This window comes from Hylobates moloch, unplaced genomic scaffold, assembly GCF_009828535.3.
Source record: "Hylobates moloch isolate HMO894 unplaced genomic scaffold, HMol_V3 SCAFFOLD_14, whole genome shotgun sequence".
Classification (NCBI taxonomy): Eukaryota; Metazoa; Chordata; class Mammalia; order Primates; family Hylobatidae; genus Hylobates; species Hylobates moloch.
The window spans coordinates 65,333,852-65,361,480 of record NW_026652289.1 but is presented as its reverse complement, the minus strand read 5'-3'; the positions used below and the strand labels follow the sequence as shown (position 1 = coordinate 65,361,480).

At 38.4% G+C, this 27,629-nt stretch overlaps 1 protein-coding gene and 1 long non-coding RNA gene across 7 annotated transcripts in view; one reads left to right on the top strand and one right to left on the bottom strand.

The window, feature by feature from the left end:
* The window catches only part of USP3 (ubiquitin specific peptidase 3), a 78,878-nt gene that overhangs the window by 46,690 nt on the left and 4,559 nt on the right, over positions 1 to 27,629 (top strand). For all 6 annotated transcript variants that reach the window (XM_032174839.2, XM_032174840.2, XM_058428000.1 and 3 more), the window contains 8 exons: positions 2,978 to 3,061; positions 6,025 to 6,106; positions 7,551 to 7,633; positions 9,318 to 9,431; positions 12,391 to 12,504; positions 19,994 to 20,140; positions 23,579 to 23,685; positions 23,845 to 23,925. In XM_032174839.2, the coding sequence (XP_032030730.1) occupies positions 2,978 to 3,061; positions 6,025 to 6,106; positions 7,551 to 7,633; positions 9,318 to 9,431; positions 12,391 to 12,504; positions 19,994 to 20,140; positions 23,579 to 23,685; positions 23,845 to 23,925 (812 nt within the window). The remainder of the gene's footprint in view (positions 1 to 2,977; positions 3,062 to 6,024; positions 6,107 to 7,550; positions 7,634 to 9,317; positions 9,432 to 12,390; positions 12,505 to 19,993; positions 20,141 to 23,578; positions 23,686 to 23,844; positions 23,926 to 27,629) is intronic.
* LOC116481867 (uncharacterized) lies at positions 254 to 6,319 on the bottom strand. The gene is made up of 4 exons (XR_004251653.3): positions 6,190 to 6,319; positions 5,649 to 5,966; positions 1,097 to 1,143; positions 254 to 611 (listed from the first exon to the last, which is right to left on the bottom strand). It is a non-coding gene; the product is annotated as an uncharacterized LOC116481867 (long non-coding RNA).

Genomic DNA, 27,629 nt, shown 5'->3' with positions numbered 1-27,629 from the left:
CTCAAAGATTTTTCACTTTCCGTAAAATATCTTTTTAACTTTTTTCCTCATAATTTAAAAATATAATTTCCTTAACTGAAATAATTTAATTTTTCATCTCACCATCTTAAAATTGTTTTCTATATTGAACAAGAATCTGAACTAGTCAGGCACGGTGGCTCACACCTGTAATCCCAGCACTTTGGGAGGCTGAGGTGGGAGGATCGCTTGAGGCCAGGAGTTTGAGACCAGCCTGGGAAACAGGATACCGCAGCTGTATTTTTAAAAAATAAAGAAAAAAAGAATCCAAGCTGTTTTATAGCTGGCCACTTACAAGCTCAAGTTCTGTAAAATCTTCAGCAATGTTTTTGTTTTACATTTAATCCTGATTTCACTGATTGTGACTAATTTTATCAATTATTTTTTGACTGAAGCCACTTCGTATTGAATTGAAATGCATTTGCTGAAAATGTCTCTTAACTGTTGTTTATTATCTTAAAACTCTTTTTTTACCCAGCAGCTTTTTAACTTTGCTCTGCTGCAGCAAATCACAATTGCCATTCTTTGTGAAATTTGTGACATACTTTGTTGAGTCTTTTTTCGTTTCATTTGATTCTTTCTCAGTAGTATACCTGCATTTGAAAGTAAAAATTTTTCTATTTTTAATTTTTAAGCTAAAAAAATAATTTAATTATAAAATAATTAAAATAAGTATTTTAATTGCCAATTATGATTTACATAGGTCACTGTAACTCATGGTATCTGCATAAAATGTTCAAATAAACAATTACAATGCTACATTGTTGCATAGAAAAATCATAGAAAAATCATTTGAACTGACTCATTCTGTTGATACAAACTAGATTGGTGATACGCTTTTGTGTAATGCTAGAAATGACACGTTTACCCAGCTGTGCACTGCCATATATCTTGCACAATTTAATAATAAAAGCAAAAGACAATTCTACCAAACTATAACATTGTGCTTAATGGTAAAAGATTTTACAGTGCTTCAGTTGTTAAGAATTTATATTAATTAAAAGTTTTAAAAATAAAAATTGTATTCCTCAGTTGCAGTAGCCCCATTTGCACAGCTCTAGAGTCTAGATCAACTTACTTTGGTGATGAAAGGGTAGAGAGGCAAAGCTGCTGGACCCAATTGGCCTAGAAGAACAGAGCAAGTCCGTAAATGAGTCTGCACTTTAACAAATGTAATTTTATGTCCAAGGCTGACTTCATGTTATACCAGAAAGGATTGCCTTAATAAGAAATAAATCAGTTATTTAATTTACTTTGAAATAGTTTGTTTAAACAACCACTTATTTGTGGCAGTTAGAGGTTCAGTTTTCAATTAGATGTTAATGGCATCGTGTAAATACAGAAAAAGTGATCTGAGTTTGCTCTTAAGACTTCACTTTCCAGATAAATGCTAGCATTTCAAGTTTGGGACACTGAGTATTGTTTTATTCAAACTACATGCATAAATTTATACAAACATAAAATGAAAATGTAAGCAGAAATTCGAGTAGAATAGCAATACAATTTCATTCTCCAGTGAATGCTTAAGGTTTATAGAGGTACCAAATGCCCTAAGCCCAAATTTACAGACAAAGTAGATCTTATCCTCAATATTTATGCCGAGAGGGAGCAAAAAATTAAAACTTTTCACTAATTTAATTTCTTTATGTAGTTGTTATAAGACCAATTAAGAATTTTTTCTCCTGCTGGTAGTACTTTGATAATAGAAAATGGTCCAGGATATAAAAGACTGCTTTTGCTATTTGTGGAAATGTTGGGAATTGACTTTAGATGCTCGGAGAATATGTTAGAGAAATGTTGATTGACTGCCTGGGTGATCAGTTAATGAAAGTGTGTGTTAAATAATTACATATATAACATTGTAGTGACAGTTTTCAAGAGCATTCACTTAAAATTTTCATTTCTCTGAATAAAAGACACAAGCATGCTTTTTTGTGTAATTTTTTAAAATTACTTTTCCTCATCCCTTTCTCTTTCTTTTTCCCTCTTTTTAATAAAATGGTTTTCAGATATAAGATGTTTTTGGGATTCTGCTAGAGATGACCTAATTTTTACTAATTGCTGTGCTTTCAAAGTTGTGTTTGCTCAGAATGGCAGTGTTATTTTTATTATTCTTTGATAGTAATAACAAATGGTTTCATGCAGAGCATATTCAAAATAATATCTTAGTGCCAGCTTGTAAATTGTTTTTGTTAAAATTGGCCTTATCCCAGGAAAAAATTAAATGCTAATGTGTACAAGTTAAAGTTTATATTATGTGTGATTTCTTACATTATTTGCTTTTTGACTTGTAAAACACACAGAGTATCGGTTTTTAAAAATAGCTTAAATATTTTTCTTCAAAGCACTTATCAGTTGCCTGAATGATATAGCCACTATTTTATACTTTTGTTTTGTAGTGCCTCAGAGTGAAAGATCATTCTTCTCAGCTCATCTGAATTCAATCTATTTTAATTAAATTATGTTTAAAATGTACAGCTTTAACTTTAGTTTTTCTCTTCAGATATCCCTACAGGTTAATTACCTTTTCCCTGCTTTTCACTTAAATCTCTCCTCCCCCCAATTCCCCATTAATTTGGGTTGGGGAGTGTCACCTTAAAGCTTTAGGCTTAATGCTACATGAAAAGACTCGGTGCTTTTTATTTCATTTTCCATGTATTAGGCACCACTAAAAAGAATGTAACACATGTAGCTGCTTATTTCATTTTCAAAGGAGGAATTGAAGAGCTTTTGAGTAAAAAACGTGAAAAGAAGCTCATGTTCATTGCCTACGTGGCTTTTAAAAAAGACTCTTGAAAAACATTCCATTGTGAATTCCAGGTCCTCTTTAAACTTACCACCAGCAGTAACTGCCTGCAGAGCCATGTGATCATCTTGGCAGCAGCCGGGCCTTTTAGTGATTTCATTACTGTGGTTTCCTCAAGCTCTTTATACACATTGATTAATATTTTCCTTGCAGTTATCGCTGTGATGATTTTGTGGTTAATGACACCAAGCTGGGACTGGTACAGAAAGTCAGAGAACACTTACAGAACTTGGAAAAGTAAGTAATAGGCCTTTGGAAAAAGAAGGGCCTAAGAATGGGGTTGAGGGGTCTTTTAGAATTTTTGAGTGGGGTTTTTGTTGATGAGTTTTATAACTTCATGTTTATAATATGATTGAAATGTTAATAAAATAAACCTTGGCTTTGGATAGCTAAAACTTGGCCCATAGTTAATGGTCATAGCTCTGCATTTATTTTATTTAATGTTTGTTATAAACCATATCCAAGGTCCCAAAAGCCTGTTTTAAAAATATTACCCAACAATTTATAAGCTACTCAATTTATTTTGAGGGTACAAGAAAAGGGCAGAAAAAGGTGTGAAATCATCATAGAGTTACTTTTGATAATAGAAAACCCCTGTCAAATGTATTATGAGGTCTACTAGGAAGCACTATGATTTATGCATCATTTTTAAGGGAAATTAGGTTTAATGAACATATTGTCCACTTTGCATCTATACAGTGGCACAGGATCCTAGTTTCTTTTCCTTGCTTGTTAGGGGCAGTTGAATATCAGTTGACATTACAAGAAGCTATGAATACTTTGTCGTCATAAAGAAATGAAACTATTTATACGTGAACAGACTTTTATTGGTATAGTCAAATAGTTAGATAAAACTCACTGGATCCAAAATTGAAGCAATAAACAGAAACCCAGCTAGCCATGCCTTTGAAGCTACAGTGGATAGAAGCATGGCTCTGGAATGACTGCTGACTCAAGTGAAATCTGTGTACATCACACCAAATCATTAAGTGCCATCTAATTTATTTTGGCAGTTGGTGTGTAGAAGGTATTGTGAAAACATCCACAAAGCAGGAGTCCCTTAGCAAACTTAAGTATAAAGCCCATAGAATGTTTGAAAATTGCATACTGAAAAGAACCTAACTTCTTTGAGGGCAATACTGTGTAGTGTTTGTTAAAACCACAGACATTATGTATGTCTCATTGACTAACTAGATTATAAAGCCGATACTGGAAGAATAATGATTTCTTTAAATCTAAACCAATTAAAGTACTTCAGGTTTAAGTACTTTTTGGTTTGTCATCTTTCAGCTCTTTTTCAGAGTACTTCTCTTCTAATTTGATGAGTCCTATCTAGGATTAGAGACAGATACACACAGATCCAAAATATTTAATTTTCTCTGAAATTGTTCACAATAAACGTGAAGTCTGAGATTCCTGAAGGAATGTATGTAGTATCACTCTTTGGTGTGGCGATGTCATTGTAAAGGTCTTAGTAACTTGATTATTTGTTATAGAAGTGGGTGGCTATCAGAATATTTTTTCTACCACTTATGGTTTTCTCTAGGAAAAGATCACCCTCTCAGTCTGAAATAAATGAATCAGAACTAAGTCAAAGGGAAAAGAGGGCATTTGAGAACCTGCATGCATTTATGCAGTTAAGAAATCTTTATTTTCCATTGACCACTTCATCAGATGAAAGGTGTCACAGACCACCTGTCTACACGTCTGCTTGGCTCCATGAACAGTCTACCTTACAGCCCATTTCCTATGTTGAAAAACATTACCTAGAATCATTTTTGTGTTTTGCAAACATTGGTTTAATCTGTAGTGGAATTTAGAAACTACGATCATATTTGTGTTTTACTTAACTTTCGACTATTCCGCATGCCCCGTGGAGCAGCACTGTCCAGCAGAACTTTCTGCAGCGACAGAAATGTTCTCCATCCACTCTACTATGGTAACACTAGCCATACTTGAAAAGTGGCTAGTGCAACTGAGACACTGAATTTTAAACTTCAAGTTTAATTAATTTAAATAGCCACATGGAGTGAGTGGCTACTATATTAGATAGCACGGATCTAGAAGATTCTGCATTTTGAGAGTCACTGAGGATAAAATGTAGTAACCTACATTTTTAAAAGGTGAAATGCCTTATTTATATAGGTTACAACTGAAAATGAACTCTTAGGCATTGTCATAAAGAGCATATATACTATGCTTGTGGTTTACCTTCCCCACTTCACAGAATTTGTAAAGGAATAGTTGAACACTATAGTATATGGAATTGGTCTCTTCATCTTGCAGTTACCAGTACTGTAAGAGAGAGACAAACAGTTCTGAAGAACATTTTGAGGTTTGAAGCAACTGTCACTAGTTCTGATGTTTCAAAGACATAATTCATGTGGAAATTCTGTAAGAAATAATTATGTATTTACTTTGGATGAACTTGGTACTTTTAGAAGGTGGGAAAGAATTGGCAGCCTTAAAAGTCTGTGTTGTTTAACCATAATTTTTACTTCCTTTAGATTAATTTGCCAGAGACATAAAATTTTAAAGTGACCTTTTGAAAATAGAAATAACTTTCTGATAAATTTTAAGCAGAATATTTCTTACATCAAGAAAAATTTTGAGTTATTTTAATTCAGAATTTCTGCACTAATAAGGATGTATTTTAGAATGTCCTTTGGAGCATAGCTGCATCTAATGAATGTACATGTGCCTATATTCCTGTAACTTATTTATCATCTGTCAAACTCAGATCCTATCATCATCTATTAAGACAAATGAGCAAAACATGACATCTTTATTGAAATTAAGAAAGAAATAGCATATGGAGACTTACTGTTAAATTTCAGAACAGTCGTGTCAGACCAGGGTTTTCCTTTTGTTGTGAAGAATGAGCCTTCTGGTCTGTGAAGCTTCACAGTCGGTCAGACAGTGAGAGTGGTGGTGGGGAGTGTCCCACGGGCTGCATCTTCCCGGCCAGCTTTGCCAGGAGCAGTGTCCAGCCCACCTCTGCCGGAGGAACAAGGGGGATTTCCAAGGAAGTAGAGCTCCTCGGTTAACTTCAAATACATGTGGGCCCCAGTGGGCCTGATGAAGCAGTCAGGGAGGTTTCCATGCTCTAGGTGTTGAGGGCAGCTGGAGTTTATTCTTTGACCTGTGGTGTAGCATGCATATATTAATAACTTTTTCACTGTCTGTTTGTGTTTTAATAGCTCAGCTTTCACAGCTGACAGGCATAGGAAAAGAAAACTTTTGGAAAACTCAACACTAAATAGCAAGTTATTAAAAGTAAATGTAAGTAATTAAAATTTATTCAAATATAAGAGTTAGTTGAGATTTAATCACTGTTTTGTTGCAACTCTAACATGTAATGTTACCTGTTACAGACTTTTATAAATGTGTGTCTTGGATTTGGAGTATTTTACACAATGTTTGCCACTTGCACTGTCGATTGTTGCTGTGACCCCAGTGAGTCCATCTGTCAGCACCTTCTTCCCATCAGCATTACTGCTGTGCTCCTCTTCCCTAGAAAACAGTTCACTCTTAATACCTGCTCACACTCCTTAGTCATCAGAAAACCCAGCCTTCGTTTTTAAGACTAAGTCTTTAGGTTCAGGCAGCTTTTCCTGTTTTTGAGATGGAGTCCCACTCTGTAGCCCAGGCTGGAGTACAATGGCGCAATCTCGGCTCACTGGAACCTCTGCCTCCCAGGTTGAAGTGATTCTCCTGCCACAGCCTCCCAAGGGGGTGGGACAACAGGTGCACACCACCATGCCTGGCTAATTTTTGTATTTTTATTTTTTATATTTATTTATTTATTTATTTATTTATTTATTTATTTATTTTTGAGATGGAGTCTCACTCTGTCACCCAGGCTGGAGTGCAGTGGTGCAGTCTTGGCTCATTGCAACCTCAAGCCTCCTGGGTTCAAGCAATTCTCCTGCCTTAACCTCCCAAGTAGCTGGGATTACAGGTGCACGCTACCACGCCCGCCTAATTTTTTCTATTTTAGTAGAGACGGAGTTTCACCGTATTGCTCAGGCTGGTCTCGAACTCCTGAGCTCAGGCAATCCACCTACCTCAGCTTCCCAAAGTGCTAGGAGTACAGGCATTAGCCACCACACCCAGCCTTTTTGTATTTTTAGTAGAGACGGAGTTTCGCCATGTTGGCCAGGCCTGTCTTGAACTCCTGACCTCAGGTGATCCGCCCACCTCGGCCTCCCAAAGTGATGGGATTACAGGCGTGAGGTGCCTGGCCTTAGGCAGCTTTTTAAGATTCATATCCCATTGTTAGGAAAACGTGTATTGGTCATTTATGTATGGCTTAGAGTTAAAAGTTTGGGGACAAAAATACTTGGGGTGTATATATTTATATTTTTTCCATTTCTCTTATAGTTTTTATAGAATCTTAAAAAGGCATTAAGTCTTAAATGTTATTTTAAGGATTTCCTGTTTTTTGCATTGTGTACTCCATTAATCATTAATGGTGATTTCCTCATAAGCTTTCAATAAGATACTTCTATTTAGAACAATCCCAGGATCAGAAACAGCTTTCTAAAAATATCCAGACATTTATACAGAGAATAGAGAGTTTGTTTGAAATATTCATTGGAGAGAAAAGGACCAATTCCAAATTGGCTTGGTGCTAGAGTTTCAGAGGCCTTTCCTTAGCTTTGATGTTTGAAACAGTTGGCCTTCCCTTGGCATTACTGATGGCCTCTTCTTGCACCACTTACAGGGAAGCACCACTGCCATTTGTGCCACAGGCCTTCGGAATTTGGGGAACACATGTTTCATGAATGCCATCCTTCAGTCACTCAGGTAACGCTACAGTCAGAGCTTAAGTGTCTGACATTAAAGGTTAAGAGCACGGGCTCTGGCTCCCTATCTTGTCTGCCACTAACTCTAGTCATATGGTTTGGGGCAAGATACCTTAATTTCCTGTGCTTTTGTTTCCTCATCAGTAAAACTGGGGACAGTAGTTCCTACCTCATGGGGTAGTTGGGAAGATTGAATAATGTAATTTGTCTAAAGTACTTAGAGCAGTGTCCTGCAGTGAATAGTTGTTTGCGGTTATTTCCAGTTGCTTCTTGAATAGGCTAGAACTGAGGTCAGCAAACTTTTTCTGTGAAAGGCCTGATAGTAAACATTTTAGTATGTCAGGCCACAGTCTTTCTCAGATATCCCCCACCCCCCCCGCCCTTTATTAAAACAACACTTTAGGGCCAGGTGCAGTGGCTCAGGCTTGTAATCCCAGCATTTTGGGAGGCTGAGGCGGGCAGGTCACCTGAAGTCAGGAGTTCAAGACCAGCCTGGCCAACATAGTGAAACCCCATCTCTACTAAAAATACAAAAATTAGCTGGGCGTGGTGGCGTGCGCCTGTAGTCCCAGCTGCTTGGGAGGCTGAGGCAGGAGAATCGTTTGAACCCAGGAGGTGGAAATTGCAGTGAGCCAAGATGGGGCCACTGCACTCCAGCCTGGGTGACAAAGCGAGACCCTGTCTCAAAAATAAATAAATAAATAAATAAATAAATAAATAAATAAATAAATAAAATAAAACAGCACTTTAAAAATGTAAAACTCGCTTTAAGAGCTGCCTGGTGGAGGGCTAGATTTGGCCTGTGGGCTACAGTTTACAGACCCCTGGGTTACAGAGAACCTTATTCAGAGAGCTTATTTCAGTCATTAGTTGAGTCTTAACCCATTTATGTCAGAGGTTGCAATTTTTTTGTATGAAAAATCAGACCTTGGTGATGACCTTGAGCAGTAAGATATAAATAACTCCCAGAAGCTTAGCGTTCCAATAATGGAACACTAGGCATAAATGGGTTAATCAAGGTCATAAGATGAGATGTCTTCAAAATATGAGACAAATAGTAAAAATAAAATAGTCAAGAAGGCTGACCTAAGTTTTGTAGAATAAATTATTTTAAAAGTTGCATACTTTTAGATTTTAATGAGACGTCAAAGGCCAGAATAAATGATCTTCCCAAGGTTACATTGCTGATACGAAGCGGAAGGCATATTTGATCTCTCCTGGAAGGCACTGCCTCTTAGCTTATCTCTTCTTGCTCAAAGAGGAAATTATAATTACTACTGAATTCTCCTTAGGATTCTGTATAGTGTATCAAAATAATATGGTCGGTTTCATGGTTTGTTTTTATTTGAGGAAATTATTGAATACCTGGAAACAAGCAACCGAAAAGAAAGAAATGGTAACTACCTATAGCTGGAGGGAGAATTGGGGATTTTTTTGAAAAGAGATTTTGTTTTCAACTCTTTGTTTTTTGTTTTTGTTTTTTTACAAAGTCATCTGTCTATACTGTTTTCTTAGAGAGAAGGAAAAATCATAATGAAGAAACAATGCAAGAGATTGCACTGAGTACAGTTTAAATGAGACAATTGAAAAATTGCAGTTTCAAAATGTATATGTAGGCTTCATCAACTTTCTTTACAGTCCTATTCTTTTCTTTTTAAAATATTTTTCCCTTCCTTTTAAAATAGTAACATTGAGCAGTTTTGCTGTTATTTCAAAGAACTGCCCGCTGTGGAGTTAAGGAATGGGAAAACAGCAGGAAGGCGGACATACCACACCAGGAGCCAAGGGGATAACAATGTGTGAGTTATAAGAGTATGTCCTTTCTGGCTTTGAGTTACAAAACAAATTGCTTTCACTGGTGGTTTCCATTGTACTATGTGAGCTAACAGGCACATGCCTTAAAAGAAATCGTCTAAAAATTGTGTTTAAGTATTTGGCTGGCAATCTTAATAACTGGAATTCCGGCCGGGTGTGGTGGCTCACACCTGTTATCCCAGCACTTTGGGATGCTGAGGTGGGTGGATCACCTGAGGTCAGTCAAGACCAGCCTGGTCAACATGGCGAAACCCCATCTGTACTAAATATGCAAAAATTAGCCAGGCATGGTGGCGGGTACCTGTAATCCCAGCTACTCGGGAGGCTGAGGCAGGAGAATCGCTTGAACCCAAGAGGCGGAGGTTGCGGTGAGCCAAGATTGTGCCACTGCACTTCGGCCTGGGTGACAGGGCGAGACTCCATCTCAAAAAAAAAAATTGTTGGGATTCCTTTATTTACCATAACAGGAGGGATAAATTTAGCATTCTACTTATTGACTCTGCAGATTTGGGCATTCTAGAATTGGCATCTAGATATGCAGTTCTAGGTGTAGACGACTATGAATCTCATTAGTCCATGTGAATTGATTTGTCCGACAGTGTTAGGTAAACCTGTCTTGGATACTGAAATTAATTTGTAGTCAACAAATTAGTTGTGGGGAAATAAAGTCAATTTTTGGTTGATATGGAGAGGGGGGGAAAAGCCGGACAAGTGCTCATTAATGGTTGATATGGAGAGGGGGGAAAAAACCGGACAAGTGCTCATTAAGAACCGATCCTGTATCCTCATTTGGTGTAGACCTCCCTTATTTGGGGTTCAGAAGATCTTTCATTATGACAATTGTAGTGGGCACATCTTTCATATCTTTGCAGCTCTTTTTCAGAAGGACTGTGACTCATACTCCTTATATGTTTAATGTTTTCTCTGTCTGACTCCTCCACTTCCACACACTCCCATTCTCACTCATTCTGAAGGGGTGATCTGACACTGTCCTGCCGTGGTGGGTGAGGGACAGTAGGACTGAACATGTCAGAATAATGGGCAGTAGGGCCAGAGTCACAGTGCAGGGAAACTGGAAAGCCAGGCGTGGAGCAGGGCTGGAATGACATCACTACAAGTGGTATTTGAAGGGAGTTTCCCTCACAGCAGCATCTAGGATGAGTTGAGCAGCATCTAGGATGAGTTGAGCAGCATCTAGGATGAGTTGAAAGTGCCTGCATTCAAGGAGGCTTTGAACTCTACAGTAATCAGGTCAGAGGGGACAGCAGTGAAACAGAAAATATACATGTGTATGAGTTAAGAGAAGAGTTAGGAGTACTTGCATTCGTGTCGTGCAGGGTTGAGTTGCAGACTGCAGAAATTGCCTTTGGCTGATTTAGGCAGAAAAGGAATTTACTGCAGGGCTACTGGTGAGCTAATCTTATTGGGTGAGTGAAAAATCAGGTCTGGGGTCCGAGGCAGCAGCACCGCAGTCATAGTCACCCCACAGAACTGTCCAGTAAGGCCGCCACTGCCTCTGGTGCCCAGCGCAGCAGCAGAGTTCCTGTTGCCAGCACTGCTGGAGATGGATGCTGGCGGACACAGCCATGCTGCTGCCCTGCACTCCGGATGGTGCTCTTTGCCCCCACTGCTACCAGAGAGGATTTGGTGCCATCCCTTCTTCTTTGTGTCACTAACTCCTGCTTCGGATGGGTGGAGCCCAGGCTATGTACCTGTGCTCTGACTGCAAGGGAGCCTGAGAAGGCGAGTGTCTGGCTGTTTAGCTTCGGAAGTGGGAGGCAAACTCTTAAAGTAGGGATTCTCCAACATAGGAAGAGGTTCAAGTACTAGGAAGTCAAAAATATGATTCGTATTCCAGGGTCCTACATGATTGTGAGGGTTGAGAAAGAAGATATTGAGATTCTCTGAGATGTCAATCAAGTATCCAAAAATATGGTGCTTACACTGACAGCTGTGGAAGGTGAAGTTGACTTGGATCAGTTTAGCCACAGGTGTAGAAAACCAAAATTAAGTGACTTAAACATCTATGGTTTGTTTCCTCATAAAAGTCAGAGGCTGCCTGTCTAGGGTGGTTTGACAAAGCCATCGGGCTCCTCCTGGCTTTCTGTTCCACCAACCTCCAGAGGCCCTATCCATCCACATAGTCCACCATGGTGCTGGGGCTCCCCAACTCCGTCCTCATTCCTAGCAGGAAGAAGGAAAGGATTAATATAGGACTACTCTTTCTTTTTAAGACATTTCCCAGAATTTGGACACACTCAGTTTTTTATTGTGAGAGTTTATATGCCCAGGAAAAAAAATGAGCGTTCTATTCATATGCGAGAAGAGTGTGGATATTGGGTGATAGGAGAGGTGTACAGAGAGCAGTAGATGCTGGAGCAGGTCAGTGCACATAGAGGTCTAAGTGACAAGAAGACCTCCAGCAGAAAATTCCTGCTGGAAACTGGAGAAGTTTAAATAAAAATAGTCATGAGAAAATCTAACTTTTGGAGTTGAGAGTCACTGGTGGAGAGCTGAGTGGTGAAGGTTTGTGACACAGGCTGGAGTCTGGGGGTGCTAGTGAGTGGCAATAAGGACAAGGCAGGAGGGGGAGAAAGCCGAATGCTTGTTTTGCATTTGGAAAATGTACATTCTTAAGTCATTTGGCCTATAACTCACCCAGTGCTGTATGGTTTGCTTGCGTGTTTTAACTCAGAGTGTACAAATATGGTGGTGCATCAGCACACTCAGAGTTAACCATATGGTTACAAATTAGCTTTGTCAGAATTACTGCTACTTCTGTTTTTGAAATGCTCTTATGTATCTTTCAAACTTTCTTCAGAAAAGACCAAATCCTTTTTAAGTGATCATTTTGTATGTATTAGGCATTTTAGATGAGTGGACGCTGTGTTGAAATTGTAGCCTCTCACTAATCTAAGGGCACTGTCCTTTCCTCTTTTGCAGGTCTTTGGTAGAAGAGTTTAGAAAGACACTCTGTGCTTTATGGCAAGGCAGCCAGACTGCATTTAGCCCAGAGTCCTTATTTTATGTTGTTTGGAAGATTATGCCAAACTTTAGGTAAGTATTATATAAAGATATTTTAAAACATTAATATTAGTGTTTATACTGTTCCTGAAATAATTCCTAATGAAGTGGTTGTATTCTAAATATTCTAAATACTTAAGACTAGTTTGGTGTTTTTTCTTTTTAAGAAGAAGAGTAGAAATTGAATACATCTGACTAAACACATGTGTTTATTTAAATAGTAGACTATAGAAATGTCTTTAACAAGAGGTGGGGTATTTTGTTGCTATAAACATAAAGCCCTTATAAATAACTTATGCACACTAGGAAAACATACTGGACAAAATTTCCTTAATTCTTTCACAATGTAGAATAATTACCATCACACACTGTCTTGTTATTCCAGCTAAAAAAATTGATAAGATCAGTAGAAGTGCACAGTATTATATGAACTGTTCGGAGCTGAGTTTGGCAGCTCTGGGAAGGCTGTCGTCAAGGGCCTGGGACGCACGCTCCAGAAGGCGGCCGTGCCACACCCTGGTGTGGCCAGAGAGCTGCTGTGGTGCCCATGCTTTTTGTCTCGCCTCACTTGAGCAAAATACACCTCTGCTGTACACCTAGCTGTCAGAGGAGTCCTGCCTCTTCTCGTAGGTCTGTCATCCCTGTAGGGATTTGGGTGATAGCAGCTTTGAGGCACTGCAGGTGTTTGACAGCAGCCTTGGCCACCTTCTGCCGATTTTACCCTTCTGAAGCAAGTCATGGTTCTTACTAGTTATGATTTTGGCACCTAATGTACATCCCTTCTCCTTTCTTTAAAAAAAAAACATCATGCTGTAGTAAACTTAGCGATCTGTCTTGCCCTATTGCCTAAAAAGATGTATTGTTAATATAAATATTTAAAAGGTAATTAACTTCAAAGGACTTTAAATTGTTGCTTTGCTAAAAAGTCTAGTCTTGAGGATCTGACATGAGTAACTAGTGTTAACCCTAGTCTTGGTTTTGAAAGAAACTCCTTTTTTGTATCATACCATTTAAATCTCCTCTCAGGAAAGACATAAGAATTTGAGAATGTCTTGACTTTAAGTAGGAAAGGCAGGAATGACAGTTAAGTTACCACTGGCCAGGTCTGGACCTAATAAAAAAATTTCTAACATATATCACCTAGTAGACTCTTGATAGAAGTTTAGTCTTTGTGTTTTATTATTATATAATAATAGTTTACATTTATTGAATGCCTACTGTGTGCCACCCACTGGGTATTTTTTATCTGGTCTTCATTAAAAAACAAGCAAGAACAAAATTCCAGCCAAGGCAGTAAATATTGCCCCCATTTTAGAGGAGACAAAACTGAGACAGAGAGGAGAAGCAACTTGTTTAAGTTTATACATCTAGTAGGAGTAATGACCAAAATTAGAGTCCAGGTGTTTGTGGAGTTGGCGAATAATAGACATGTTGACAATGATTTGCCCACATACCTTGAACAAGGCCCATTAACTGATTTGATACTGTTTTCCTTGATCCCCATGGTGACCAAGGTCCCTCATTCTTGAAAGCTTAGAAACATTATCATATTTTATAAAGTAGAAATCTGCTTTTCCTGTAAATCTTTCCACATCTCTGTCCTTTCTAGCTTCTGTAGCCCAACTGTGAGCATGATTTAGTTTTTAGCTGTTTAATTTCCACATTGGAATATTTTTACTGATGAAGGAATAAGGTAACCAGGCTGAGGAATGTAGCACGTGGAGTCTCTGGGGGAAGATTTCAGATCATACATGAACTCTTAAATTTCTTGAATGGCTGATGAGAATAGGGTGCTTTTGTATTCTTAGCTGGGCTTGCTCTTAGTTCTGCAATAACTGAGATTGTTCCCCATTTTTATATAATCAAAGAACAGTTTTTCTCTTGGTCAGATCTAGATCTTGAGATTATATCATGGATAAAGCTTTAGTGCAGGGTCACTGCACAATGCCCAGGTGTGAGGCAGGGAGGTGGGGCTTGCTTTTTACAGCTCTTACCCTATGAGGTATGCAGGTAAGATTCTTATAACATGCCTGTGTGTAAGTGCATGAATCTTGATTTTTGTTTATTTATAATCCCAAAGGAATTTTTTTTAGGTTTAAAAAGCCCATTTTCCTTGATTAACACATGACAGTGTCTAGAGAACTTGATCCTTTGGAATGAAATATGATGACTCTGAAATACAAACATGCATGTAGAAGTAGAAACAACTTTCATCTATTAAATACACAAATATATATACATACACACACCCCCAAAACACACACACCCTCAATGTAATCAGCAGCTTTGGATAGAGAAATCATTAAGCCTATTCTTTTTTTTCCCCACTGAAACTAAAAGCCAGTTACCTAGCAGGGAAAATTTTCTTGAAGTTTTGACCTTTTCCAACATACATATGTACTTACCACACTTCTTATGATTTCTTAGTATGTTCAGCTCTTTCTATCCTTTTGCTTTTCATAAAAATACTTTAAAGTGTATTTTCTTAAATAGGCAAAAACATATGTGGTTCAAAATTCAAAAGGTAACAAAAGAATATGCAGTGAATGTTTTATTCTATTCCCTAGCCATTCATTCTGTTTTCTGGAAGCAACCATAGTTACTAGAGTTTTGTGTATCCTTTCAGATATTCTGTGTACATATACAGACAAGTGTGTGTGTGTGTGTGTGTGTGTGTCATTTTTAACGTAATTGGTGATGTATCATCTTTTTTTTCCCTACTTTGAGATGATTCATATTAGTATACAAATAGCTTCCTCAGACCATTTTATAGTTGTATCATAATTTGTGTCCAAGTCTCCTCCCAGTGGCTTTATGGACTGTTTCTAGTCTTTGCTGTTCTAAACAGTGCTGCAGTGAGTAGTCTTTTACATACATGTGCAGGTATCTAAGAGAGAAAGTGCCGGGCTCAAGGAAATGTGCTTCTGTAATTTTGATAGTCTTTTCTGCTAGCCTTTGTCACTCCTTGCTTTTCTTAACACAGCTCTGTCTTGCTGCTTTGCTGTGTGTATGTCATGTGCTTCTGCCCACAGGATTTGCCTTGTGGTTCCTCTCTCTTTGTCTAGGATCCCAGTTAAAGCTAACACTCTTCAGGAAAGTCTCTTGATGAGTCAAATAGGTCTTTCTGTACAACCTGACTTAATATATTTGCCTTGACTTCCCAAGATGGAACTTTATTTTTTTAATCAGTTCTTGTTATAATTAATGTTTTAAAATGATGGGTAAATAATCATTGACACATAATTCTTATATTTGCTTGCCCTTCTCAGGTTTATAGACAATGAAAGGATTTTTGTAGACAAAAAATAGATCTTTGCATGTGATGCTTTTTTTTTTTTAAATTTTATTTTTTATTTGAGTCTCACTTTGTAGCCCAGACTGGAGTGCAGTGGCATGATCTGGGCTCACTGCAACCTCTGCTTCCTGGGTTCAAGTGATTCTCCTGCCTCAGCCTCCCAAGTAGCTGGGACTACAGGTGCGTGCCACCATACCCGGCTAATTTTTTTGTATTTTTAATAGGGACGGGGTTTCACTATGTTGGCTAGGCTGGTCTCGAACTCCTGACCTCGTGATCTACCTGCCTTGGCCTCCCAAAGTGCTGGGATTACAGTTGTGACCCACCGTGCCCAGCCACGTGTGATACTTTAATTAAAGTTTTATTTAACAATAGTCTTTCTGGGATATCGGTAAAAAATTTTAAAATACTATGCTATTGATATTTTATATTTAAGTCATTTTCATTGTAGCCAAGAATTTTGCTGTTGTATTTGTGTGTGTGTTTGTAAACACTAATTCATTTTTGTCAGTTTTGTTTTCTGGTGTTTTTGTTTTGAGGAAACTCAGGCATGATTGTTGCCAAATACTGAGTAGGAATACATTTAACTTATTTTCGTTTTGCAGATATTTTGGCCAAAACAACAACTTTAGATTCTTCTTTTAACGTCAAGGATATTTTAAATATGAGCAGAACCTAAAACTCTAACATATCTTAGGTATTTTAGATTATACATATGTATATCTGTTTCTACATACAGTATATACAGATTATATACTGGCACTGCCAAGACACAGAAAACAGTAATGTGCAGGCATGTCATAGTTAAGTATGTGGTGGGAACACGAGTCCTTTTATGTGCCTATATTCTGGGATGTTAATTTCATTATTTGGAACGTCTGCTTTTCACACCCAAGCAGGTGCAAACTAACATTTGATTTTTTTGAGACAGTCTCGCTCTGTTGCCCAGGCTGGAGTGCAATGGCACAATCTCAGCTCACTGCAACCTCCACCTCCCAGGTTCAAGTTATTCTTCTGCCTCAGCCTCCCAAGTAGCTGGGATTACAGGTGTGCACCACCATGCCCGGCTAATTTTTTTTTTTTTTTGAGACAGTCTTGCTCTGTCGCCCAGGTTGGAGTGCAGTGGCATGATCTCGGCTCACTGCAAGCTCCACCTCCCGGGTTCACACCATTCTCCTGCCTCAGCCTCCCGAGTAGCTGGGACTACAGGCGCCTGCAACCACACCCGGCTAATTTTTTGTATTTTTAATGGAGACGGGGTTTCACCGTGTTAGTCAGGATGGTCTCCATCTCCTGACCTTGTGATCCGCCCGCCTCAGCCTCCGAAAGTGCTGAGATTACAGGCATGAGCCACTGTGCCCGGCCTAATTTTTGTATTTTTTGATAGATGGGGTTTTGCCATGTTGGCCAGGCTGGTCTCAAACTCCTGACCTCAGGTGATCCGTCTGCCTCAGCCTCCCAAAGTGCTGGGATTACAGGCATGAGCCACCACACCCGGCTTAATCATTTTTTATTGGAACATTTATTTGTCTTTAAGATTTGGGGAAATTTGGTTTGTAGTCATTGTGCCAAAACCTTGTGAAGAGACAGTTGCCACGTGTTCCTGTACACTGTGCTTTGGCAGTGTTCGGAATGGATGGTTCAAGACCTTCTATAGAGGCTTTCTGTGTTTTCAGTGTGCCCTCTCCCCCAGTGATTTCTCACAGCATCCTCATGACAGATTTTAGGAGAAGGGGGTAATCTTTATCTGACGTGACAAATGAGAGAAGGAACAGTGTTAAAATTGGAGCCACAGTTGGCTGGGTATGGTGGCTCACGCCTGTAATCCCAGCACTTTGGGAGGCCGAGGCGGGTGGATCACGAGTCAGGAGATCGAGACCATTCTGGTCAACATGGTGAAACCCCGTCTCTATCAAAAATACAAAAATTAGCTGGGTGTGGTGGCGCATGCCTGTAATCCCAGCTACTCGGGAGCTGAGTGAGGCAGGAGAATCCCTTGAACCAGGGCGTCGGTGGTTGCAGTGAGCCAAGATAGCACCATTGCACTCCAGCCTGACGACAGAGCGAGACTCCATCTAAAAAAAAAAAAAAAAAAAATTGGAGCCACAGTTATTTGCCTCTGTTTTCTTTTCTCCTGTACTTCTGGTCTGTCACAGGGACACTAGTTGGTTCTTCATAAATGCATTTCCTCACTAATTCTCAAACAGCTGTTTGGGTGACATTGCTGAAATATGTATACAAAACATAAACACAGCACCCAAATGTGAGGACTATTTCCTTTAACATGGTTATAAAACAAGAGAAACTGAAGTTGACTACAGAGTCAATTCTGAAGCCCAGTCGTACAACTAGGAAATGATTGAAAAGATAACTGAAATTTGTTGAATTTAATATACTAAATAAAATATTTATTAAGGCTTTCAGATAAGTCAATGAAGTTATACATTTAAATGTTTAGAAAGAGAATTGTAAATGTCTCTTTAGTAAGAATTAGAAAAAGTTCTAGTCTGAGCAGCAGGGAATGTTCTCTGGTAAATTTCACAAGTTGAAATAGACTCATAACCTACCTTTATAGAATAGCTGAGTGTTCCGTGATCTCATGTAGTTTAAAGAAGATGTGTTTGTAATGGTATAGGAAACACTAGAAAATAATGCATTTTGATATAAGAAAATCACGGTATGGTTGGACACATACATTAATGTACATGAGGGCACATTGTTTTTTAAAATGGGATAGGCTTGTGTTGACTTGAAAATGCAAATTGGTATAGCTATAAGGTGCTGGTTTTCATCATACATTTTAAGAAAATGATGACTTAGATATTAGGTTATTTTGGGGAGAGAATGAAATTTTTTGTGATAGAATTTCAGATATTATAACAAACTACTAATCTTACCTTTGAGTCATGAAAATAATGGATATTGTATTAAGTTTAAGGCACCTCCTTAGATATACAAAGGAACTACCAACTTTGAATGCTTTTGGCTGAATTTTAACATTTTTATTGATGAGCCTTAGAAGAAATACTTGAACACATATATTGATATTTAGTTGCCAGCTAGTTTAGAAAAAGCTACAGTGAAATGCCAGAGTAGCTTCTGACTTTAAGTTCCAAAGTTCCATTGGTTAAGGAGATTGTTTTCATAATTTATAATTTCCAGGAAAAGGGGAAAATAGATATTGACAGAAACTCTGGTTGGAAGAAATTTTGTTTATGGAACCGTTGCCTGGAAGAGTAGTGGGAGTTTTGAATCTTAAGACGACACCAGAAAAACTTAATGATTTAGATTAATTAAAGAGATCTTCCATGCTGGCAAAATGCAGACAGAAGTCTTTTTTATTTTAGTTTTATAAAAGTACTTTATATAGCAGTGCTTTCTTTATTTCATCCAAGTAACTTCCCAGACCTTCCACCTGTTCCAGTTTCATTTTGTCTGCCTTCATTCCTGTTCACTGTCATTGATCTATATTCGTATAAGAATTTCATATAGTTTGCTGTCTGACTATACTGTAATAAGTAACCTAAGAATATGTTGTTATATAAATTCAAGTTTTAGGATAGAGCATAACTGTATATGAGCCAATGCATTTTTAAAAAGTATTTATTTATTTAAAAGATGTCTTAAGTCAGAAGTTAGGATGCAGGTAGAGAAGGTTAGACGTCTTTAACTCTTTCAGTAAAGTTTTTCTTCCTTTCAGGCAGTGTTTAAAAATTAGTATCTTTCAATCTAAGGAGTCATTAATAATTTTAAATTCCCCTTTCTTATTGTAGTGGTTCACACCTGGTTTTCTAGTGAGGGTAAGAGGTAAAGCTGTGACATTGGAGCATCTTCTAGAGAGGTTATGTGGGCAGGGAGAAGAGTCAGAGTCCACCAGGAAACACAGGTGTAGTCCCATCTCTTACTCTCTTGCTGTAGGACTTTGGGGAAGTCACATACCGCTCCCCTACCTCCACAATTTCCTCACCTCTGAAGTGAGGAGATCATTGCAAATCCAATTAGCTCTAATATTTTTTGGTTTTCAAACCTATCTTTAAACAGTAGAATTCATTCTTGAAGAGAAATTCTGTCACCTGTGGAGCTTGCGGGCATGAAGGTGAGGAAGCCTGGCTGTGCTTGTGAGCATGGGGCTGCCGTCCTTTCCCACGCCTTGGCCTCTTGCTGGTGTGGCTGGGCACAAAGAGCCCTCCACCTGGCCTTATAAGTGACTGTTTCTGTTTGCTTTAGGGGTTATCAACAGCAGGACGCCCATGAATTCATGCGCTACCTTTTGGACCACCTACACTTGGAACTCCAGGGCGGTTTTAACGGTGTTTCCCGCTCGGCAATTCTGCAGGAGAATTCTACTCTGTCTGCAAGTAACAAGTGTTGCATGTAAGATTTAGTTGCCTTCTGTTTTTTAGGAGGGCCTCAGACATTTCTTTTGGTGTTAACTATGTGTTAGATTTATAACGGAAGGTAGAGGGGTTTCTTGGACATTTGCTGGAACTTTTCGTGCCCTTGAACTTTGTGACCCAGTGAACTAGCACATGCCTCTTGCCTCCAGACCAGAGGCATCTTGTATTTGCATCCTGATTTAGTTCTGACTGTGATTAATTGGTATAGATTATTTTAAATCTTGAAAAAATAGAAAATATTTGTACAATTGATCATTTAGAAGATTTCCTCCAAATATATTGAATGACAGACAGGAGACTTAAAATTATTTGTTCGCTAAAAACATTTTGAATGGGAACTTTCCTAAAGCTTCATTATGGACTTGAATTTTCCTAAAGTTTATCTGTTCTTTAATGAAATCGAGGCATTTGTAAGTTCTCAGAAGTTTTTCTTGCCTCTCAATATGAATAAAACAAAGCTTTTGGATTGCTTTCCCATGTACTAGTAGCCCCCAAGTATACACTGAGATCAGGACACTTATTTTGCTTGAAGAACGGAAGATTTACTGTTATTTTAGCCTGGATTTTGGTCAGTTGCAGCCTCCTTTGTTCAAATGTTTTGAAAAGTTTCATCAGTATTGAGCTACATGGGAGAGATTTACAAGAAAACAACCCCCCCCCCCAAACAGAGAGAAAAGAGTAAGTAACATACAGGTGTCATTGTAGTATTGCCTGGCAGTCCATAAATCGGATGTAGTAGGACTACTTCTTTTTAATGGCAAAGCAGGCTTATAGCTAACCAAGCAGTGTTAGAAAAGGGCAACCAATGTGAATTGCCATACTTCTCAAAATGATTGTCCCTCTGGGTCCTAGTAGCTGTGATTCCAATTAGAATCCAATATAGAAAGGGAAGGACCTCTTGTGACCTGGGAGAATTGTTCTTCCTGCTAGCACCAAATTAAAAAGTATTAAATGAAAAATTGTTTTGTATTTTATCATGGTGTATTCATCCACAAAGGATATTGAACTGGGCTCTATCGTGGATAGACTGTGTGAGGTGAGAGAGGGTATATGTCTTTATGATTTTACATGATGCCTGGGCACCCTGTGGAATCACACTGTGTAATACTCATAGAATGTTCTTTTAGTGCCTCATGAGTTTTCAGGATTAATCTATCCCTTTTCATGACATTTTAAAGATTAGGATTGCAAGTTTCATTACTGAGTTAGGGACAGAAACCAAACATCAAATATTAAAAATTCAGATTTCCTTCAGTGCATTGGAAAAGCCATTTCAGGATCTAAGAATATTTGCTACAACTAGAAAAAGGTCTCTTGTGCAATGTCTTCGTTGACTTGTGCACACACACACCTACCCCTACTGAAGGTGAAGGTGAGGATGGTGGTATGAAAGAAATAAGTGGCAGATGTGATCTTTATAGCACATAGGAAATCATTAGTGCCAGTTAAAGGACCCTAGAATCATAAGAGCCTATCCAATAAGCATTCAATATTTAAACAGTTGTGGTTATGATAAATGAAACTCATTTTTAATATTAAGTCATGGTATATATGAAACTTACTTAATATTAAACATGTCAGACAGCTAAAATCTTGATTAGTATCCATTTCTCAGAGGAAGTGATTACAAGGAAGAACTACATTGAGTCTAAATGTAATTCTTAATGAAGCAGTTTCCATTTTAATTAAAGGCAACCTTGTATGTGAACATCAGCATGAAAGGGTCAGTTAGGGTCCCTTCATTTTCAACAGGGTTTTTTTTTGCTATGTCCTTTTTTAGTGACACAGATATTAAACCTAAACCTGAAATGGCCACTAGGTCCTACAACTCCCAATCCTTCTTCCCCAATGCCATCTTTTTAAAAAAAAATTTAAGACAGTATGTCTTACAAACAATACTTTAAAAAGTAATAATAAAGTTACAGCATATTTATTTTGTCAGTAAAGGAAGGAAGCCTTTTCCTAGAAAAGGAATCAAATTTTTCAAATAGAATTGCTTGAGTAGGTTTTGTCATCATTGCAGTAGGTTTAACTTAAAGTGGCCTAGAAAATACACTTCAGTGTTTAGGAGTAATTGATTCAAGTGACAGAAACCACCTTATATTGCTGTTAGCAAAAAAGAGCGTGTATTGGCTCAAGTAACTCCGTAAGTGCACGAAGGCTAATAGACAAGTGTTCATGTAGTACTATTAATGATAGCAAACAATTGAAAGAGCTGTGTTAGAACCGATATTCAGGCCAGACCAGCAGTATGACCTTGGACTAACTTAACCTCAGCGTCCTCATCTACAACATGGGGCTAACAGTAGCTACCTTACAGGTGTGTTGTGAAGATTAATTGATTGAATAGATGGAAAGAATGTGCTTGGAATGGAACCTGTGTGTAGTAAGTGCTATTATAAGTGCCTACTACTCCTGGTCTCACTGGTACGCTTTCTCAGTAGTTCTTGCTTCCATTGTATGTCCATACTCTGACACACCGTGGAGCTGTCAGGAAGAATGAGGTACCTGTTTAAGATACACACTTAGGGAAAAAAACATAAAAGCAAGAAGCAGGTGTAATCTGACTTCATACTAATAAATAGTGGCAAACACTTTAAGTGCTTTATTTTTGGTAAGTGCTCCTCTAAAAGCACTTCACATACACAACTCTCTCATCTACACACTGGGCCTCTGTGGTGGGTACTCTTCCTGTATTCCCGTTTTGTATCTGATGGAGCAGAGGGATAAAAAGGTTAAATAACATTAGGGCAGGTGGTTTTGAAAACTGTTCTTAAAACAGTATATTCTTCATCTCCACAAGGAAATTATTTGCAGTATTAAGTGAGCTTTTTAAAAAGTGTTTTCGACAGTAATATCCAGCATTTTCAATTGTGAAGTCTTACTCCCAGCAGTAATTACTAAATCTCTATTAAATTCCTTTACTTCCTTTCCCCCAAATCTGACAGATGGCTGTATAAAAACTCAAACTATCTCAGATCAAGGATGTTCAAAGTCAAGTAATTGTGAGAGTTCCCTGTAATATGAGAGGCCTTGCAAAGATTCCAATACAAGGCAGTTTCATCCTTTTGAGGCCTAACTTGGGGAGGGAATGGAAGGAGTCATGTCGCCCTGTGCAGAGTCATGCATGTGATCTGTGTTATGATAGCAAATGGCCAGTGTTAGTTACTCTTGGGGAAAGTAGTGGGATTGGATGAGGGCACTGGGGGAGGCCAGTGTAGCTTAAACCTTTTATTTAGTATGTGTCTGTATGGTTTTGAAATTTTTATATTATTTTTTAACTTAGAAATAAATGACTTAAATATTCCCTCAAAGGGAGTCATCTGTAGGGGCTTTAACAAATATTTGTAGTTTTTTAAATGTCAAAGAGATGGCTTCTTACTGAGAGATTTTCCTATGTGGTGATTTTGTTTAGAAACGGAGCATCTACTGTTGTCACGGCTATATTCGGAGGCATTCTCCAAAATGAGGTTAACTGCCTCATATGTGGGACAGAATCTAGAAAGTTTGATCCATTCCTAGGTAAGATATATGTGGCATGTGGATATATATTTTATTAAAATAAATTTAATATTTCCTTCAAAAATAAGTGTAATCTAGAAATACATCAGTTTGTGAAATTATTTTGAATGGACATATATGCCTTTAACAGCTCTCTGTTTACCTATCTCTCCTTTTAAGACCTTTCATTAGATATTCCAAGTCAGTTCAGAAGTAAGCGCTCTAAGAATCAAGAAAATGGACCAGTTTGTTCATTACGAGGTAAAGATACTTGAATGTTCTAAAATTTTTTTTCTTTAAATAACTGAATAGATTGATAAGCTTCATCTATATGTGCTATGTGGTTAATATCTTTAATGAATCTGTGTTGTAACTTAACAAAAGTCAAACTTGAATATCTTTTCCTACGGCCCCAAAATGTTATTGAATAAGAATGTGTGCCATAAGATATTGTGTGAAGCATAAAATATTTCTCACCTTTTTCTTCTTTTTAATACTGACTTTAAAATAGAAGGTCTGTAGCAAAAGTTTTTCTGACCAAATGAAACAGAAGTTATTCTGTAGTTATCCCACTAGCATCTATAGGAAGAAAGAATACTCAGCAGAGTTTTATAAATTATGGTATTACATATTCTGTTGTCTAATAGTTTGAGAAATCTATGGATGATATAACTGCTGCTTAAGCCTGAGGCCCTGCTTTCAAGACTGTTAAAATTCACATTTATTTAGGGAGATTTGAACATATTTTTTCCTTGATGAGTACTAGCTACTGTAATCAAGGCAGAAGACCTTATTTAAAATTTTATCCTAGACCATAAGTGTACAGACAGGTCACAATTAAAATGACTAATTGTTCTTGCTAGTTATATAAAGAAGCTAGGATAGACGAAAGAGGGCCGAGTCTGTATTTTATCAGAAATTCTACACTGAAGCTAACAGTTTCTACTCTGACTTGTATGTTCACTAAAAGTAATTCTCTTTTTTATTCTCTATTTTAGGGAGTATTGTCCTGATGGTTTTTTTTTTTTTTTACAAAACAAACTGCACTGTCCAATAAGATAACCACGAGTCATGTAGCTATTAATTAAAATTCTGTTGCTTAATCACACTTGAACCACGTGTGCTCAGGAACCACATGTGGCTAGTAGGGGCTCCTGCATTAGACAGCACTACCCTAGGATCAGATTATCCTACTAGAAATAAAACTTTTGTTGGAGAAGGGCTAGGCTTCTCTGTGCTACTGGCATTCTATGTAATGTGAGGCATTTGGCTTGTTAGAAGCAGCAGAGGTCTCAGACACTTGTAGCACTGTTGCTCAGGTCGTTTCTAGAAATCTGTCAGATGATACGTGGGATGACTAGACTACACTCCAGTAAGGAACCAGAGCAACTCTATATGAAACATTTTGTAGATGTTCTTAGTTTGTTCCTTACCTACACAACCAGTGTTGATTGTCTCCTTAACAGGAATACAGAAGAAAAAGCCCCACTCCACTTCTCTGCAAAATATATGGCTATAGTATGTGTCTCCAAAACTGTTTTTGGCCTATTTGAGATTAAGAAAATATCACAGTATGCTTGATATTGTCAAATGTCACATTTTCTCTTTATATCTAGGGCATGTGAATACATGCTAACTTAATCATAAATATCTGACTATCTGGTTATTTACAGTGGAAGTCAGAATTAAAGGAATTAGCATCAAACTGTATCATTTTATAAACTCTTCAGTAAGAACAGTAATAATCACATTAGTTTAAAAACTGTTCCTCACTATAAATACATGGATATATATCTGAACAATTTTTTTTTTTTTTGAGACTGAGTCTTGCTCTGTCGCCCAGGTTGGAGTGCAGTGGCGCGATCTTGGCTCACTGCAACCTCCGCCTCCCAGGTTCAAGCGAATTCTCCTGGCTCAGCCTCCTGAGTAGCTGGGACTACAGGCGCATGCCACCACGCCTGGCTAATGTTTGTATTTTTAGTAGAGACGAGGTTTTGCCATGTTGGCTAGGCTGGTCTTCAACGCCTAACCTCAAGTGATCCACCCCTGTTGGCTTCCTAAAGTGCTGGGATTACAGGCATGAGCCACCGCACCCAGCCTGAACAGTACTTTCTGATGTTTAACAAAACTCAGTAATTCCAGATGATCTTTGGCTAGAAGATTCAGGGACACTAGTTTGTTTAGGCTTCTTTCCTTGCTTCCTTCCTTCTATGTTGTTTCCCTCATTCTGAGTTGGTTCTATATGTAGTTCTTACTGACTTTCATAATATTTCAGTTATGACTTATCCCAGAATACTTTATTACCAAGCAGAGTCTCACTTCTTGAGCCCATCCAGGAGGAGAGTGCATGACACAGCTTATAGATGGCTGATTTTTCCCCAAACAAGAAAAATGGCAAGTGGCATCTGCCTTGCATCCCACGGAGTATTTTCTTGGCACAGAATCCTTGAAATCTGATGTGATTGGTATTAGCTTCAGGGGGCCCAGACCATCCTAACTAGTTTAGGGTTTGGCTGGAAACATGTTTCCTGTATTCTCAGCTGGCTTTTGTTTGAATCCTCAGGCTTGATTTTTATTTAAGAGCTTATTGTCAGCTTTAAAAAGTCGATGACAGGGTCTGGTACCTCCTCATTGTGTTTTTGTTGACCACCCTTATCAATTAAGGGCACTTCTCTTCTTGGACATCCAGAATGTCATGGACTTCTGTTGACTGATACACCTTTCTTTATTTACTGGAGATGGAGACTTGTGATTATCTAGTAGTCTCCTACATGCTTTGAGTCCACTTTGGCAAGAACTACTTGTGTACTTTTTGGATTTGTAATTTTTTTTTTTTTTTTTTTTTTTTTGAGACGGAGTCTCACTCTGTCGCCCAGGCTGGAGTGCAGTGGCGGGATCCCGGCTCACTGCAAGCTCCGCCTCCCGGGTTCATGCCATTCTCCTGCCTCAGCCTCCCGAGTAGCTGGGACTACAAGCGCCCGCCACAATGCCCGGCTAATTTTTTGTATTTTTAGTAGAGACGGGGTTTCACCGTGTTAGCCAGGATGGTCTCGATCTCCTGACCTCGTGATCCACCCGCCTCGGCCTCCCAAAGTGCTGGGATTACAGGCGTGAGCCACCGCGCCCGGCCTGGATTTGTAATTGTTAAGCTTAGTTTTCCTTTAGAAAGGTGATGGTGAGAAAGACCCATCTTAAATAACTTTTGAAGTTAACTAAAAATATGCATATTGCAAAAGGCATTAAATAACCCGTTCTAAAACCTGACAAAGATACCATGAAAAAGAAAATATAGCTTGATCTCACTTATATTATATATCGAAGAATCCTAAATAAAGTATTAGCAAATACAACTCAGTAGTGTACAAAAACAATAATATACAGAGATCAAATAGGACTGATTTAATACTAGAAATATAATTAGGTGAAAACAAATCAAAATGCCCTAATAGGCCAAATGCCTAGGCACAGTGGCTTATGCCTGTAATCCCAGCACTTTGGAAGGCTAAGGTGGGAGCATTGCTTGGACCCCAGGAGTTTGAGACCAGCCTGGGCAACATAATGAGACCCTGTCTGTACAAAGAAAAAGAAGGCCAGGTGTGGTGGCTCACGCCTGTAATCCCAGCACTTTGGGAGGCCGAGGCAGGCAGATCATGAGGTCAGATCAAGACCATCCTGGCCAAAACCCCATCTCTACTAAAAATACAAAAAATTAGCTGGGCGTGGTGGCGAGTACCTGTAATCTCAGCTACTCGGGAGGCTGACCCAGGAGAATAGCTTGAACCAGGGAGTCAGAGGGTGCAGTGAGCCGAGATTGTGCAACCGCACTCCAGCCTGGTGACAGAGTGAGACTCTGTCTCAAAATAAAAAAAATAATAAGAAAAATTAACTGGGCATGGTAGTATATGCCTATAATCCCAGCTTCTTGGGAGGCTTAGGCAAAGAGGATCATTTGGGCCCAGGAATTG